Source organism: Labrus bergylta, chromosome 5, assembly GCF_963930695.1.
Source record: "Labrus bergylta chromosome 5, fLabBer1.1, whole genome shotgun sequence".
Classification (NCBI taxonomy): domain Eukaryota; kingdom Metazoa; phylum Chordata; class Actinopteri; order Labriformes; family Labridae; genus Labrus; species Labrus bergylta.
Window position 1 is genome coordinate 14,439,684 of NC_089199.1, and position 18,895 is coordinate 14,458,578.

The 18,895-nt window shown below is 40.6% G+C and overlaps 2 protein-coding genes across 2 annotated transcripts; one reads left to right on the plus strand and one right to left on the minus strand.

Moving 5' to 3' along the window:
* Window positions 1-619: 619 nt before the first annotated feature.
* LOC109992484 (leucine-rich repeat neuronal protein 1-like) lies at window positions 620-11,092 on the plus strand. The gene is made up of 2 exons (XM_020645109.3): window positions 620-1,045; window positions 7,977-11,092. Exon 2 carries the CDS (start codon window positions 8,181-8,183, stop codon window positions 10,326-10,328), a length of 2,148 nt encoding a protein of 715 aa, XP_020500765.2. The 5' UTR covers window positions 620-1,045; window positions 7,977-8,180; the 3' UTR covers window positions 10,329-11,092.
* A 441-nt stretch (window positions 11,093-11,533) lies between these two features.
* sumf1 (sulfatase modifying factor 1) lies at window positions 11,534-18,892 on the minus strand. Its single transcript, XM_020645111.3, has 9 exons — window positions 18,080-18,892; window positions 17,138-17,311; window positions 15,657-15,731; window positions 14,642-14,724; window positions 14,154-14,276; window positions 13,934-14,048; window positions 13,351-13,464; window positions 13,209-13,268; window positions 11,534-12,244 (listed from the first exon to the last, which is right to left on the minus strand). Exons 1-9 carry the CDS (start codon window positions 18,302-18,304, stop codon window positions 12,143-12,145), a joined length of 1,071 nt encoding a protein of 356 aa, XP_020500767.2. The 5' UTR covers window positions 18,305-18,892; the 3' UTR covers window positions 11,534-12,142.
* Between the last annotated feature and the right edge of the window lie 3 nt (window positions 18,893-18,895).

The following is an 18,895-nucleotide window of genomic DNA, read 5'->3' on the forward strand; positions in this document are numbered from 1 at the left end:
ATTTCCTATACAAATATTTGTTTGTTTGTTTGCACAAAATACATGCAATAGTCCAACACATAAAATACAACAGAGAGGAGACAGGCTTGTGGTGGTGAGGTAAAAAAAAATGTGAGGAGGGCTTATAATGGAACCTCACCATTTACATCTTGCTTTGTGATATAGCTTGTAGGTGACAACTGTCTGGTGCACTTTCCTGTTCTGACACTGAGACAATCACACTCCTTCTTTGTAGCTTTACAGAGCAGATGAAGAAGCAGTAGTAGACAGCTCCCAAAGCAGCTCGTCAAACAGCAAGTGATGAAACACTGTCATTTTCACTGCTCCCCTTGGAGAAGGGGGGGGGGGGTGCAAACAGGGACAGGTCTGAAAGAAAATATTTATCTCTCATCATGTGCATGTGTATGTGTGTGTGGGAGGAGGGGGGAAAGAGAGGAGGGGGATTTATAAGATCATTTTTAAAGTCTATGAGTTATTAATAAGCAAATCATTTAGTGAAGAATAACTTTGGAAACAAGGTTTTCCCTTTCTAAATATGAAAATAAAATCAGTGTGAAGCTCATTTCTGTCATCAACAACATTAAAAACATTCAAACAATGAGATCAGCTCTGTGCAGTCTGATGTCATTGGCTCCACAATCACTGACAGCATAATATTCGCACCTCGAAGCTCATGTGCAGCAGGGTGGGACTCTGGTTCCCATGGTGCATGTTGATGACAGAACAGATGGTGAGGGTTGCCTGTTTTGTCGAAGTCAGAGTCGTTTGAGTCCAGCTGACCTGCGCCAGGCAGCTGCTCGTCACGGTGCACCGCTGCAGCGCTTGGACTGCTGAAGTGTCAGTGTGTCTCCAGCAGCACCGGGGAAAGGTTTCTTTTTTTCCTCCACCGATGTGATTCATTCTCGTTCTTACGGCTGATTATTTTTATTCTGAAATAAAGGCTACTCTTCTCCCATCGCGCATTATCCTGGAGATGCGGATACCGCATGGGTCAAACACAGTAGCCTGCAGCAGCTTCGCGCAGAGAGGATACGGAGCTCTAAAGGTGAGAACAAATCTTCGTGGGTTATGCATACAGGCTTCTAAAATTGTGATACATAGTCTATCCCTTTTATTTATTTTGGATGGTTACCTTTATTGATGTTGAGTAGAGAATGATGATAAAATGATGAAAATTCAGTCCTGATCGATAAAAAAAGTCATTTTCATGATTTCTTTCTTTTCTTTTTGGAAATGCATAGATCAACAAAAATGAAACAATAACGCGTTTCTCCTCATGGCGTGGGTCCTCGTGCACCGCGTGTTTATACCGCAGAGAGGACTTATATAGTGTTTATTAAAGCATAAACTAAGAAAGATTTTATTTGGATAGAATATTGAATCCAATCAAGTTTATTCATGTTGATCGATGTCAAATCATCATTTAACTGCGATGCGAAACAGAAATTGACAATTGAACATAATGATTTGCAAGGACACACGCCTCTGCATGATACTAAACTCGTGAGTGTTACTGTATTTTTCAGCTCTAGACAAGTGATAAACATGATTTAGTCAGATATCAGATTAAGGGAATCAAAGAAAAAAAAAGGACTAGATAAATATTTGCACCACACTCATTAAGTTTCGATTTTATTTTATTTGATTTACTTTATTTTAATACTTTTTTTTTTTGCTATAAAATCCAAACTTCAGTGTGATTTGTGGCTCTCTGAAGTGCTCATAATTAAACCTGCAGCCCTGACATTTCACTGCTCTGTGACACAGGGTTCACCTAACAGTGGAACATTTACACAAACTGCAGCATCACTCACAGTGCAGACAGCAGCTGAAACAGCAGCTCTGGGCTCAGTTGCTCCATAGAGCCTATTTGCATGTCTAAGGGTCAGGAAATTGGCAGATGTCTGAAGTGAAGACACTGAGGAGAAAGAAAAAGGCAATCCAGTGTTTTCTACTCAGAAGTTTGAGACGTCGGGGGAGTGTGGTGGTATTGTTGGGGTCACCTTTGTCAAGTGGGCTCTGTTGTTTCAGCTGCTGCATTAAACCGGCACCTGTTACTGAGGTTATATCACAAAGAACTCACATAGGAGTTAGTTTCATCAAGTTATATTAAAAGCAGTAAAGACATATTATTCATTTCTTGTTTTCTACCTTACAAATAAACGTAGACTTCTTTGTCTTGGGAGTAACGCAGATAATTGATACATATGTCACCCAATGAGCCAGGGAGTTTAAAGGGCCATGGCACCTTCCCCCAATCTTCACAATACACAGTGACGTATCTCCTCAGCTGGTAGTGAGTGAGTGTGAGAACCTCCACAAACAAAGACTGTGTGTTTGTGTGTGTTTGGGCAAGAGCCATTGTGTCATCAAGCCTTACTTCTAAGCATGTGCTGGTACTGAGGTTTCCATCGAGGCGGAGGCGATGGTGCAACAGCTTGACCTTCAGCCTTTTGTGTGCGTGATCTGAATGGGCGAATATGGGAATAAGAGGGGGCATTTAGAAGTTTCATTAAAAAAAAAAAAAAAAAAAAAACTGAGTCAGCTGTTTTTTCATCCTTTGTTTTTCTAAGCAATGAAATGAAAAATTAATCTAGATGGACAGGGTCAGAAAAAGACTTTGACTCATTGCTTAAAGAAAACTATTTTGAAATAGAATCCCACTGAACTCATATGAGATTAAAGCTGAAAAACTAGTACACCAAACTGTGAAGCAGATCAAGCAGAGAAACATTTATGAAAATCAGGTTTAGTTTGATCCTTTGTGGTGGTGGAGGTCAATTTTCATTGTGTGAGTTTCTCTTCTCTCGAACCTGCATTGTTTCAAAAAGGGATTCCCCTGAGATTAGTAACCTTGGCACTGTCAGCTTTATTGATTGATTCTCCAGTGATGACAAATTGGCTTTTCACCAGCAGTGCAACTGTAAAGACGGATGAAGTGTGTGTTTGTGTGTGTGTGTGTGTGTGTGTGTGTGTGTGTGTGTGTGTGTGTGTGTGTGTGTGTGTGTGTGTGTGTGTGTGGGACGGGTGGGGGTCAGGGGAGAAAGCGAGAAAAAAAAGAGAGCCAGAGGAGAAAAATTAGATAGTGCATTCTTATTCTGTCTTTTTAAACCTTAATAGAGTCTGAAGACACAATGCATAACTTAGCCTTCTTTAAATCCATATGTGGTTTTCAGATTTTACTCATTTTACCTTCAGGCCTGTTATGTTTTCAGCTCAGCGGTTTCCTCCTGTGGCCTTCTCATTGAAACAGAGCTCCCCATCCTCTCCCTCTTTACTCTCTCTCTCCTCTCTGACTGAGTGGACACTCATCCTTCTTCTCCTCCTCCTCCTCCTCCTCCTCCTCCTCCTCGGCTCCACACCTCTGCCATCAGCAGCTGCACCAAAGCTCTGTGTGATGTGGAGGGAGATGCTTGCATACTAATGGAGCAGAACAGGACATCTCACAGGCAGGCCAGCGCAGTAAGGACATGGAGAAAACATCAGCCAGGAGTACTTAGCTTTCAGGCCCTGCATCATAGCTCTGGTTTGAAAGTTGTATTTCAAATCTGATAGCTTTGGTGAAAAAACTTAGAGAAAACTCTTATTACAAAGGTGCCGTATCCTGTAGTCACCTTCTTGGACATTAAGCATTGCCTTTAGCTTCCTGATGCCACTAATAGCTGTCTTCCTGTGGTTATGAAACAAACATGCCAGTGGCATAGCTGTTGCTATGGTGACGGCATGTCTGCGAGCCTGTTGAGGGGCTGCTGATTCAGAAACACTGCTTACATTTTGCACCCGATGAAAAGGGCCTGAGGACTAAAAGGGGGAGCAAAGCACAGAGTCCTATAAAAAAAGATGCAATCTGCTCTCAAGTGAGGTTCCTCCTGGCTGCACCAGTGGCACATGCTGAGGTGTTTATTAGCAGTGTTACATGTGAATTCTGAGAAAGTTTGAAACTAAATTTAGTTAAAGACAAGTTCTTGAAACCTACCAAAGAGATTTGATTTAAGGCCCTGCAAAACAGAGAATCTTTTTTGGCTTCTTCGACTGAAAACAAACACTGCCGCCTGCACACAAAGACCAAGAGTTCACAGATTTAAAGAGAAATGCTCTCTGCATTTAACTGCAGGACCGTGTTTCTCTGTTTAAGTTTATTGCTCCCTGTGTTTTCCCAGAGATCCTGGCATATAAATACATTTATGAGGCCACAGTATCAAGCAGACTGAGCTCATTATGTCCCACAATACCATCTCGCCGTCTCACTTTGATCCTCCAGGCCTGTGATGCTCTGAGGATAAATGCAAACTTAGCTAAAATAACAGATACTGTAGATGTATGGTTGTGTGTGTGTGTGTGTGTGTTCTGTGTATGTGTGTGTGTGTGCATGGATTAAAAACCTCATAAGGATTGGGTGGGTAAAGACAGTAAATCCCTCCTGCTGGAGGCGTCAGATCAGACAGTCAACTGGATAATGCCGAGCTGTTGAGGGATTTTTCTGTTTCCTTCCAGTGCTTTGTGTATGCATGCATGTCAAATACGAGTGGGAAAACAAACTGTGTGTGTTTTGTGGCAGTTTGGAGATGGATGCATTGCAGATATACATATGTATATGCATGCATTTTTAATGTGAATCCTGCAGTGTAATTGCCCTTCATAGCTCTGGCCAAGAGATTAGCGGTAGAGTTTCAGGATACAGTTGCTGGTGCCTGGTGCACAACTGGTCAGATAGTGCTTTGATAGTGAGAGAATTAATCACAATGTGTGTCACATCCCAGAGAACAACATTGTTATTTCAACAAAGTGACTCCGTACAGCATCATCTCAGTCCCTCTTCAGTATGATCCTGTAGGAATACACTTCTTCTCTGGTGTAATTACTGTCTTGTATGGAGAGAAGAGTCATTGCAAGACTACCATAGACTTCGATCAAAATAGAAAAAAACTGAACAGAATATAAATCCTATTTGTATCCTGGTGAGGGAAAAAACAAACAAACACAAACAATATGATTTGCATAGTAGCAAACTTGGAAGTGTTTGATGAGTTGTAAAAGATTGTGAACATCAACAGTCATCATGTGTAGCCAAACATAGGGCTAAGTAATTCGATAAAACTATAATTTGTGTAATATTTGCCCTTATAATGAAAGTCAGCTTTAGTTTTATTTGATCTAAATAAGAAAGTCATTCTTGTATGAAGGTTCTTCGTACCTTTTCTTTGGATTTTTATTTATTTTTATTTTATTTCATGTTGTATGTATTCTTGTATGTTTAAATAATTCTATATAAAAATGTGCCAGGATGAACAAAATATGTGATGAAATATGACAACTTGTAATGTAGTAAAACAGCCTGCAATAAAGTATTTTTAAAAAAGTGTGAAGGTTATGCCACTTATTCGATAGATGCTTTGAGGAAAATGTTGGTGATAGAGCTGTGAAGTTTAGTTTGTTGTATGCCATCAAATGAAAGCTATTATCTTCAAAATGTCAACAATTTCTGGCTTAAGTACTTAATCCAGGGAAGCAGAGCAGGATACTTTATTTATACCCTAGACTATCAGGAGTCAGGTAATATGGGTATGTGTAAAGTGAGGGATCTCATATCCGGCCAGCATAGCTTGGCTTTAAGGTATCCTATAGTATGATGCTTCACTCCAACCATCAGTAGAGCTGCTCTGTGCCAAACAATAGGTACCTGAAGTATGCTTGTGTCTGTAAGTATGGATTAGTGTTCTGTATTAATAATGAAGTGGGCCATCAGTGAAAAAGAACATATGTGCTCAGCAGAGCCTTCTTGGGTCACTAAGGTCAACACGTACGCACAGTGAGAGGTAGGTGGGAACGGATGCAGATCCCCACAGTGCTGCCAGTCTGCCAGAAACTTAGTGCCAGGTGTCTGAGTTTTATGGCCTCAGTATGAAATCAGTGATTACTCTGCCTGCCTCTTCCTATTTGATACCTGAGCATGGAGAAAGACAGAGACAGACGGATATGAATACATAAATGTCTATAAATCAAAGTGTATTAACGGGCAGGGAGCTTCATTTAAAATAAATTTGGCTGTATCGTTGAAGAAACTAAATGATGGACAATTAAAAGCAGAAAGAGTTGCCACGTGATTAGCAGTTATCATAGCACAGTGTAGATACTAAGCTACGGCCCTGAGGAACTGATGCAGGGCCGTTGCCAAACTTTAGTCACACTGAAGAAATCAATTAGATCAGCCTGAGTGTGACCAAGTCATTGAAGGCCCTGTAGCCACCTTTTATCACGCATCAAATGTGTCTTCACTCCGAGGGAAACAAACATGGACAAGCTGTGATGCTTTATCTTTCTACTGCATGTCGAAGCTGCTTCGACCATGCAGTGAGTGACACACTTCTGACATACTTCATATATATCACATTTTCAGATGAATCTGTTGATGCCATTTTTGCCACACCATAGTGTTGCACTCTATAGTGTAGAGTTGCATTGGTTAAAAAAAAAAAAAATGTCAACACATTGCAGGACATGAACTGACAGAACCGAAAAGGGAAAGAAAACAATCTGTATGTTAATATAAGAGAAACTTGTCGGTTTTCATGTAAAACAAAATAATCTCTCCCTGTTGTGTGAACACACACACACACACACACACACACACACACACACACGCACTCTCTCTCTTACATAAACACACACACCCAAATTAATGCAAAGCCTCAGTTTATTTGTGAGGATAAATCTGAGTTTCTCTGACTGAGTCACACTACAAGCTGACACTGTGGTGCTTAGTTTTATTGAGTGAGAGAAAGCCACGAGTATCTTTTTCTGTCCCCCTTGACAAATTAAACTAACACAGAAACTGCCTATTTTTTTGGTTGTTGAATAATTACCACTTTTGCCAAATCTCTCATACATACATACATACAGTCAATAACTGACACACACACAAATGATTGAGTCAGCAGATAAAGTTGTCTATTTTTTGTAAAATAACATCACAAATGACAGTGAAGGCATAAAATAGTGCAATTCATATGGGTATGAAGTCTGTCTGAGCACTCCAGTCTATCTCTGCTTGTCTTATATCAGTCATGGAATTCTCCCATCACAGTACATCCTCAACACTTGCCCTTAAAATGTGTACAACTGTTATCCACTGGCCTGTATCATGAGTAGTAAGTGATTAACAGTGAAGAGCACATACTCCATGATTATTAAACCTGTTGTGTAATGGGCTCACAGCCAGAGCTGCCGGCTGTGCCCACCCCACACTTGCTCAAGAGGATCACTGATACCAAGCTGATATGCAGATAATCTACCCGGGGCATAGAGAAATACATGTTGGTAATCTCTAAAGAGACAGCCAGCAACACATCAGGGAGGCAGTGCTTAAATCAAACTATTCATGATACTGATAAATACAGAGCGTATTTCACCAAAACTTTACATCGTTCTCATAACGCTAATATGGGGAGTTATACATTTCAGGCCATTGTTGAGACTAGTTTCTATCCATCATGTAAAGAAACAGAACCTCTAATTTTCATTTGTGGAACAATAAAAAGTCTAACCCTGACCCTAGTCTTAAGTTGTCGTTTAGCATGTATGGTCTCAATGTCATTCATAGCTGTCTTCTTTTTTTAATTTATCAATTCACAAATCGTGGCTGGCTGTGTAAGAGATCATTAATTGGTTGTAAATAATGTTGACATGATTGCAGGATAAAAAGTACATTTGAAAGATTCATTCTGCCCCGTCCGACACATCAAATTACTCCCTATAATATATGTGGTATAGCACTGTGGAAAACGGCCACTCACCTCATTTATTACCCCCTACAAAGAAACCAAATATGACGCTGTGACTGTCTAGCATCATTTTTTGCAGTTTAATTTCCTTGCTGTTATGTGTTTGACTAACTGTTGGCATGCAGATTATAAAAAATCCCTCATATTCAAATCGCAGGCTTTAACATTTCTGGGGTTTTTTTGTGTGTTTTTTAGGCTTAACAAGTGACGTTTGGACCAGATGATCCGCTGCCCTGACTTTAGCAAATAACTTTCTCCTGGATAAGAGATCACCGCTTTGGAGAGTGCCTACAGCATCTTGTAAGCAGTAAAGAAGACTAATGCTCATGAACCTTACCTGCAAGCCTTTTCCCAGAACCCTGCCTCTTGTCTAGGCTTTGTCTGAGCAGAGAGAGCAACATGGCAGTGAGCTCAAAGCCCTGGCCTCCTCTGCTATGGCTGTGCATGGGATTGATTCTTTCCTCTTTGTCGCCTATACTCAGCAAAGAATGTCCCCATTTGTGTGTCTGCGAGGTCCGCCCTTGGTTCACACCCCAGTCCACCTACAAGGAGGCAACCACAGTGGATTGCAATGACTTGAGGCTAACTCGCATCCCTACGAATCTGTCAACTGATACGCAGGTGTTACTGCTCCAAAGTAATGCCATTTCTTACACCAGCGGAGAACTGGAGGCGCTGTTCAACCTGACAGAGCTGGATGTATCCCAGAACAACTTCAGCACGGTGGAAGCTGTAGGCCTCACAGGCATGAAGCACCTGACCACCCTGCATCTAGAAGAGAACCATATCAGCCAGCTGCCAGACCACTGCCTTGGAAACCTCTCCAGTCTCCAGGAACTCTACATCAACCACAACCAGATAAGTTCCATCTCGCCTAGAGCATTTGCAGGCCTGCACAACCTGCTGCGCCTTCATCTTAACTCCAACAAGCTCCATGTCATAGACAGCCGTTGGTTTGAAGAAACACCCAACCTAGAGATCCTGATGATTGGGGAAAACCCAGTTATCGGCCTTCTAGACATGAACTTTAAGCCGCTTGGAAGCCTCAGGAGTCTTGTTCTGGCTGGAATGGACCTCACTGTTGTTCCAGCAAATGCATTTGTTGGTTTGGATACCCTTGAAAGCATTTCTTTCTATGACAACAAACTGGTCAGAATCCCTCAACTGGCTCTTCAGAAAGTTCCAAATCTGAAATTCTTGGATTTAAACAAAAATCCAGTCAACAAAATCCAGGAGGGAGATTTCAGGAACATGTTACGTCTCAAGGAGCTGGGTATCAATAACATGATGGAGTTAGTTTCGATTGACCGCTATGCTATGGACAACCTACCAGAACTGACTAAGCTGGAGGCAACAAACAATCCTAAGCTGTCATATGTGCATAAATTGGCCTTCAGGGACATGCCCTCATTGGAGAGCCTGATGCTCAACAATAATGCCCTCACTGCCCTTTACCAGCACACAGTGGAAGTGCTACCTAATTTGCGAGAGATCAGTCTACATAGCAATCCATTGCGCTGTGACTGTGTAATTCAGTGGATGAGTTCCAACAGGACCACAGTACGCTTCATGGAGCCTCTGGCCATGTTGTGCAGCTCTCCACCAGAACTCAGAGGCCAGCACGTTCGAGGGCTAAAGCTGCTGGATTCCCCTGAGCAATGCCTCCCCCTAATATCCCACAATACCTTCCCAAGCCACTTGAACCTCGAGCTGGGCATGAGCATCAGTCTCGACTGCAGGGCCATGTCTGAGCCCGAGCCGGAGATCTACTGGGTGACCCCTCTTGGGTCCAAAATCACAGTCGACACTGTGTCAGAGCGGCATCACTTGAGCAGTGAGGGAACCCTTTGGCTGTCCCACGTTCAGGTGGAGGATTCTGGTCGTTACACCTGCGTGGCGCAGAACACGGAAGGAGCGGACACCCGAGTTGTCACTGTCCGCGTAAATGGAACCCTTCTTGACAGTGCCCAGGTGATGAAGATCTATGTCAAGCAGACTGAGTCGCACTCCATCCTGGTCTCCTGGAAAGTCAACTCTAATGTCTTGTCTTCTGACCTGAAATGGGCTTCAGCCACCATGAAGATTGACAACCCACACATCACCTACACAGCTCGTGTGCCTGTAGACGTTCATGAGTACAACCTAACACACCTTCAACCTGCTACTGAGTATGAGGTGTGCCTCACGGTCTCCAACGTACACCTGCAGACACACAAGTCTTGTGTTAACGTCACAACACGTAGCACTACATTTGCCTTGGACCTCTCTGACCAGCATCCAAGTGTAGCTGTGCTAGCTGTCATGGCAACCATGCTAGCCTTTCTCAGTCTGGGCACTGTGGGTGTCTACATGGCCCGTAGGTGGAAGAGAAAAAACTACCACCACTCTCTAAAGAAATACATGCTGAAGACTTCCTCCATCCCTCTGAATGAGCTTTACCCTCCTCTCATCAACCTGTGGGAGGCTGAAAGTGAGAAGGACAAAGACGCCGGCACAGAGGGAAAACCCTCTCCTGTTGATACAACACGTAGTTATTACATGTGGTGATGATTGAATAAGGAGGCCTTGCTGCCTCTCCAGCAGCACAAAAAGACACACTTTTGCCATTTTGGTGCAAAAGTCAAGTAAAATTGCAAAGTTTTTTTGTATTCTCAGCTTTGCTACAGAGGCAGAGTGATCAAGGACATGATTTTTATTAGTATAGCGTATCGCATTTATTTGATTCTTTCTATCTCTTTAATGGTTTTGAACTCTTGAAGATAGCAGCTGTATTTAGCCTGCAGGTTGTCTCTTAGTTGCTAACATTTTGTCCATGTGGTGCATTTCTGACTCACTTTTTTTTGAGTTAATTATACAGCAGCGGGGACTGAAGGAACTCGTGTAGCACTAGTGGAATCAGTGTTTCTTTGTAAGACAGGTAATCTGTTGTGCACTGATAGGTAATGAAGTTTGTCTGAACTTCAATTTAACGCTGACAGCAGGGTTTAGACTTTTTAAACTGTCAACTGAATGTTAGCAATTGTGCAGTAATGTTGTATCAACTATACCTTTGAAATTTGATTTAAATTACAAGAATAGGATTTTAGTTTGATTATATTGTGATATTAATGCTAGAAATACAAATGCTTGTTAAACATTTTTGAGTTACTTATTTTTATGGTGCACTAGTATCCTTTTTTCCCTTTCCCTGTTTAATCATCCAATTTTGCTAGAATTATTTGCTGTCTGCTTAGTTTATTATTTTCACATGCAATATGTATAGCCTACTAAAGAAGTTACAAATAAATAACTTTTGGGCCTTTTTTCAAGAAGTGTAGTCTTTTTTAAATTCCTGCTCTATTCTTAATCTTTCAGTTTTGACAGGCACACTTAGCGGTACTCCCTGAGGATACATGCACATGGTTTCATTTGGATCCTTAATCTTATTACTTAGAGGAACTTAAGCTGTGCTCAGTCCAAAACTGCCTGAATCAGCTTTTCACTGTCACGGCCCAGACTGCCCTGAATCATCGCCACAGACAGAACTCATACTGTGTCAGCTTAACTTCTCAAATATGCTCATATATTTGACTGACCATCAGACAAACAGACAGATGGATGGATCAGAGACAGTGTTAGAAAGATAAGATAGATATTTAAGCATGTGCTGCCCTCTGCTGGATGTCATTACAAATATATTACACCTTTTTATCCTACAACGCTGTAGTTGGTTGACATATACAATGCTAAAGTGACATTGATAACAAAGTATAGGTGAGGCAAGGCATTACTTTTAATAAATTTAAAGTCTCCCATACAAGTGCAAAAATTACCATTCTGAGTCATATTATGCCAAAAAGAGCCACATTTGTCTTGTTATTCAAGACTCAAGACTGAATAAAAAGTGGTTCTTTTTGGACAACAGAAATCCCACAGTAAAATAAAAAATAAATTAAATAAAAAAATAAAAAAACACAAATTCACATCAAGACGAATGGAATTATGAATTATCCCATTTTTCAAGAAACATCTCTGAAAGCATCAGCATGTGAAGTTCTCATGGACTTTCAGTCTAAATCTCAGCAAGTCCTTGCTGATAATCAATACAATTGTTTTATTAAAAAAACATTTTTTATGTCTTCTGTTTGTTTCTTTAAAAAAAATACAAAAATAATACCATTATAAAATTCCCTCTTCTGAGATGATCTACTAGAATGTAAGACATTTTTTACCTCCGGCCAGTCCTCTGTCATTCTCATCTTTAACTGCACATTAATGAGATGGCACTTAGGAATCCACTTTCACACTTTTTTCCACATCCAACATTGAGGCCAGAGATAAGCTTAAATAAAGGACACAGTGTTTCGGACACACAGCTGAGGTCACTGTTGTTCCTTAGAGACACAACGGAAACCAAGATTAGAGGCAGAGCTGTCCGGAGTGTTTTGGCTTCGGGCTGCACACCTGTATCTGTAACAGTAAGACTGGAGAAGAGGAAGAGGGGGGAACATACTGTTAATACATCAATTGTCTTAACTGTGCTTGAAAGCATAAAAAATCAAAAACTATAAAGACTAATACTCAGTAACTTCCTATTGTAGTCACAACTTTATTTCAGTTTCTTTTTTTGCTCATTCTGTACTGAGCATGTTTGTATGCATTCATTAAGCATTTCTAACTGTCATCCTCCCTCCAATCACATGGGTTATTCAAATGAAACAAGCAGATCTCTGTGCTCAGGACTTGTATAGCATGCATTCGGTCACATTCCCATGGCAACAAATGCTGGTGGCAGGCAAACTGAAATGGTCACCAGTGGGCGGTAAAAATAGTGTAGCACATAAAGTAAATGCACCACATGCATTAGTATGAGCACTATACTGTGTCAGGCTGCTGTGCCTGCACTAACAACAGGTGGAAAGTAACAACAAGCTCTACTGCATCCTTTGTAAATGTTTTTGTCAGAGCGTGTGTTGCCTTTTGTTGCTTTGGTTCAATACATACTACAAAAATGTTTAAATTTAGTCAGAACCATTTCATTTAAATTGTTGCACAAAAGACCTATATGCATACAATAGTCTCACTGCCTGCCAAGTGAGCTATTTTAGCCTGAAATGTTTGCTGCAATGAGGATGTCAGAACGGAATGGCTTAAAAGATGGCCACTTTTTTTTCTGCAAGAGATTGAAAAGAAACTGTCATTGATTTAATTCTCAATATTCTGTCTAGGGTCCTAAACTGCGTATTATTTGGTTTCTGGTCTTTTTTTGTGTGCTAAATAATGGTGTCTTGTAAGCCTGTTTTAGGCATATTATTAATAAATAATTACAATAATGAAAACAACTAAAAAAAATATGTCACAAAAAATTCAGACTGCAATTTTTTTTCAAGGTTTCAATCAACTGATTCAATACAGCAATTACAATGTAGTAGCAGGGGTCTCATTTACCTTGTGACACATGTATGATCCTCCCTTCTTCACCTTGTCTGTGCCTGATGGAGGACCAGTCTGAAACAGAAATATGATGAAACATCAGGGGAAAAAAAGAAACCTAATTAAACACAAAAGCTTAAAGATAATGTCTTCTTACTGGGTTTTGTTGGTGGTCAGTGGTATGAATCACAGTCCACCAGTCTGAGGTCCATTCCCACACATTACCCACCATGTCATACAGACCAAAACTATTAGCAGGAAAGGACATCACCTGCAGGGTACAGTGAGAATGGTGTCATATAAAAACAGTTCTGATAAAGAACTATATTGATACAAACCAGTTTTTGCTCAAATAGATATATAGAAGTATGGGAGTTGGTATTATTTTAGCTGACAGAATCACAAAAATACAATTTCCCTCAGCAAGCTCACACCTTCAAGAATGATGTGCATACCCTCCTGATTGATAATTCTATATTTGCTCTTAAAGTCCACCATTGTACAGAACAAAATTAATACCATCCAATTATTATTCATCTGATATCTGGTAGCTGCAGTTGTGACTTTATCAACTTCAGAGGCAAGCTTTTATCTCAGGCACCTTTCATTTCCTGTAGACTCTGTAGGCAGCATCTTGATTATAATTCAGTTTCCAGTTTCACATCAATGGCTCAAGAATAGCTGAAGGGTCTTTATTGCAACAACTGAAGTAAGTCTACATCTTTCCCTCTGGGTCCTACCGGTGAGGTTTTGTTGTATCCATCGTCCCCAGAGTTGTTGTTGGGGAAATCTCCCTGCCAGAGGTTGGCATAGTGTTCTCCTTTCGGGTACAACTTGTTTCCCCAGGGGTATAGTCTACATGAAGAGGAAGTACATCATGATATTCCACATGCGATGAAGGCCACAAGCACACAAGAGAATTATTTTATAGTGGCATATCATATACAGTATGTATCTTACCTGTCTTTGAGGCCGCCTCTGCAGGCGTACTCCCACTCTGCCTCTGTGGGAAGCCTCTTGTTGGCCCAGGAGCAGTAGGCAACAGCATCCTCCCAGGACACATGGAGAACAGGATGGTCCAGCCTACAAACAAAACAGGTTTTTAAATTATTACTCGGCTTGATTTTTTTTTTCAGTTTGGGTCAGCCAAACCATATTCAGTGAAGCCTGACAGAAATCCTCCTTTTAGATTCAAAAATAGGATTAAATGTTTGCAAGTCTGTAAAATCATAATTCTTTAATTTTGTTTTAATTGTGTCTGGAAGTAGAGCTGTATCTACATGCTTCAAGTGAATAAAGTATGACAAAAAGAAGTGAATTTTACTCCGTCACTCACATAGGACACTGTGTTCATATTTTAAGACAAAGTTAAATAATGTTAGCTTTTAATTCAAATATATTCTTGAAAATATCATGGGGTTTCCTGTGTAGAAAGAGTATCTTCTGACCTGTCAGCTGAAGTTGAGTCTGGACCTTCTGGGTGCTTCCAGTCAGCTCCTTTGACTGGTAGCCACCAGGGGGCAGCAGCAACCTGGTTCAACAGTGACAGCAGCAGTGGTTAGTGACTGATATACGTATTATCTCTGTTGTAATTGTTGTTTTCTTTTCTCTAACAATCACACTTCAATGTCTATCTAGAATCTTCATTTTTGTACAGAATTGTATTGCTCTAACGTTCTCCAGTGTTGCTGACCTAATGGGTACAGAGCACCTCCTCAGCCGTAGGATCAGGCTGCACATGACAGCTGAGATGAAGCAGCTAATTCCTTGCTGTCTGGCTTTCGTCTACAGGAGGCCTGCTGTGCTCAGGCCTCTTCTAACCAATCTGTGAACCTTCTCAAAACTCTTAAATAAGAGCCTGAAGCCAAAGTATGTGCAACCCAGGGCGGGTACTTTGAAAGCCCTCCAGGTTGAGGCTTAGTGCACATCAACTGTTCTTGATATATTCAGGAGCATTATAGTTGGAAAAACACCAAAATATTATGACATTATAGAGATTTAACATTTTCTTTCACATTATAATTTTAATGAACAATAAAACATGTTTTTTCTTCTTTTTTTTGGAAAATCACTGCCATGTTTACATATTTACCAATAGGCAGGAAACATAACATTGTGCTTTAAGCACTTCTGCAACAGAGCAAATCTGACATAACTCCAATTTCTTCAGTACTAATACTTGAAATTTGTGATATAATTAAACAAACCATAGTATTAAAAATAACTGTTTTGAAATAAAACACTTCTGGCAGTCTATAAGACGATGTGAAGATAACTACATGAACCTGTTACAGGAAACATTTTTAAATGCAGTAGTTGTCCGAACTAGCAGTCAGTATTTTTCCCCAGACAATGTGTAATTTGTATCTATTAAATAGACGTGACAATACCAATGCTACATACTCATTTAGCATTAGAAACTGAGTTGTAAAGGTCATTTAACGATTGAAAAGTCATACTTACTGCTTGGGCAATTTGGTCTTTGACACTGTCACTCAAAAGTCCCTCGAATACAAACGAGTCTTTAAATATCTCGGCCTTTAAGAATGAAAACATGAAGAAGTAAAAACATTTAAATAACCATTGGCAAATATTTGCTTTTTATACTGGGTTTTTATGGAAGTGATATATTCAACACAATTTTAACAAATGAAAAACAGCTTATGATATACATGTATTCAATTGATTCTCAACCATGACATTTTAATTCTATAATTTAAAGGTAGCATATTATGCTTTTTCTGGTTTTATATGCCCTTCAGTGTGTTTTCCAAATGTCCTGTGCATGTTTAGGTACATCTATGTGCAAAAATTCAAAGTCCGCGGAAACGCGGCTTCTCCTACGTCCTCCTGTTAGCTGTAGCATTAGCTGCATGTAACGCTCAGTTCTAGCCCCCCTCGATAAAAATTTGTCAGTCCGACGTCATTGTCACTGTGAGATCACTGAAGTCCATTGGCTCGTTGTGGTAAGCCCTGCAGCTCATGTTGAAATTTAACAAGAAGCGTGCTGAGCAACTGACCAATAACGACAGAGCTGATCGGCAGACCAATCAGAGCAGACTTGGCCCACGTGGGGTCTAACAGTGTGGGCTCAACAGAGTGCAGCTGATGGACTCAGAGCGGAGAGGGAGCAAGGAGGAGCAGTTCATGAAAACAGACACTTTTAGGACTTTAGCTATTGTGAACGTACAAAAGTAGATACATAGATTAAATATACGAACCCCAAAAAGGGCAAAATATGATCTCTTTAAGGGATTGGCCTAGATATTTAAAAAATATGTATATAGATTTGATCATTTTCACCATAATTTGGACAAATAATCTGAAAGACGCACAGAGTCTTAATGTCAAAGGGGCATGGTCATATTATTGCAGGACAATAAAGATACAGAAAACAATACAGCACGAACAAATTCTACAAGAGCCTAGTAACATAAATTTAAAAAACAGACAGATTATAAAAAAAAATATATATATATATATGTGTGTGTGTGTGTGTGTGTGTGTGTGTGTAACATGCCATAGAACATGCCAAGAAACAGGTGCAAATTGATGTCAGAGTTGTAGCTATTGACCAAAGGATGTGTAAAACGTTCACTACAGAATTAACAGACATGATATATTCCTTAACACGTGTGTTATTACAATATAATGTGGAGACTTTATGATAATGTTACATGTTGAATTAGTATTTTAGCTAAGATAAAGTGATTATTCTGGGGACGCCGGTAGCCTAGGGGTTAGTGCGCGACTGTACGTGCCCCATGTAAGGAGGCTGTGGTCCACCAAGCGAGAGGCCTTAGTTCCGGCCTGTGGCTCCTGTCCTGCATGTCGTTCACCACTCTCTTTCTGACTCTATCCACTGTCCTATCTCAAATAAAGGCATAAAAAGCCCAAAAATTAATCATTCCAAAAAAAAAAAAAGATGAAGTGATCATTCATACCTGAGTTTCATATTCTCTGGCCTCAACAAAGTTCTGAAAGTGTCTGTTAGTAACTTCATGGATGTCCATGTAGAAGGAGTCCACATACACCAGTCTCTGAGGGCCCTCCCCATCAGCAGGGATGCCTGGGTCGTCCGTTCCCATCAGGAACTCTCCTCCAGGAATCAGCACCATCTGTATGAAAGGTATAACAGACAAGCAGCCCTTTTGATCAGGTCCCAGAATGACTTATTCTAAGTACAGAGATAGATTTGGGTAGGCTGAACAAGCTTCAATTAACGCCGCAAACACAAGGGAAAACCCTACAGCAATAAAAGGAACAAATAATTATAGATCCAACATATCATATTATAAACAGAAACCAGGTACAGGAGTTAACTTCACTGAAATGTTTAAATCCTGACTGTGTTGTTTTACCTTTTCTAACCAAACAAACATGACCACTGATTTGAAGTCCTAGAATCACACGTTTTCTTCAAATAGACAGATAGCCTACAGGTCTAAATAGTAGCAACCAAAATTCCACTTTCAGTATCTTTCTCAGACAATATAGCCAAACCAACCTGTGGTAAAGAGTGGTCTTATCATTTTATCACACTTCCCTCTTGTGCCTTCCTATGAGCTGAAGGGAAACTGCGCATTACCCGAGAAAGTTTCAGTTTCAGAAGGACACGTAGCATGAATTACAAATTAGACCCAAACAAAAAAGGATTTAGAGTGGACTATCAGGTATCCAAACATCCTTTATAACACAAAAATACAACCACTCATGTTTACTTTATCTGATATTGTTTGAATGGTACCGTCACATCCACTCATACTTTCAGCTCAAATAAGAGGAAAACTGGCGGTGATTTAATGGCTTTTTGCTTCTATTCCCATGTATTCAGTCCTGTTTGGATGGTACAACAGACTGAACAATGAGAGCAGCGATATCTTTACCTGACTTTGAATTGTCTTCCCATTCCCCCGTGCCTCATACAGTCTCTCATTGGCGCCTTGGGAGTATTTGTGGGCTGCTGCCTCCGTCTTCTCCTCCGCCGGCCGCTCAGCAGCTGCTCTGCTCAGCTTGTCACAGCCGCAGCTCGACCCTGCCTGCTGGGCTGCAGATTCACACAAACACACACAACCAAAAACGAAGAGAAACGCCAAACTACTACGCACCATTCTCGCGGTACACGGCTCGGTCGGCTCACTCTCCGCTCATGTTGTTGTCACTTTCACTTCCGCAAAGTCACGTGGTCAGTCAGCTGGGGGCACTGTAACAAAAGTTGACTCTTTCGTGCCCGACTAGCCTACTGCATTTTTTATTAAAATATAGGCTACTTAAATAATGACAATAAAGTGACTTCAATTAGCCTACATTGGATTACTTTTTATTTTTTATTTTTTTACAGCCAATGGAATTATTCACTCGAAAACTGAAAAAGTAGCCTAACAGGCCTACACAAAAGAAGGGGGTGCTGTTGGCAGCTTTTGTCAGATAAATTTTTTTTTTTTTTGCTCACCTTATCAGTCAAGTCTTAACAGTGGGCGAGATAATATAATTCAGATTTTCCTTACTGGAGGGATGTCACTACATGGACATCATTTCCCAGCTTTTATCACTACCACCGCCTGAGACGAGGAAGAAGAAGACGAGGAAGAAGTGGCAGTGAGCCAGGCAGCTCAACCAACCAGTGTGCTGCCTTGCCTCAGTGAACGCAGCCCCGGAGCACCAAGAGGCGCAGAGAGGTGCGACAGCTGTCAAAAAAAAAA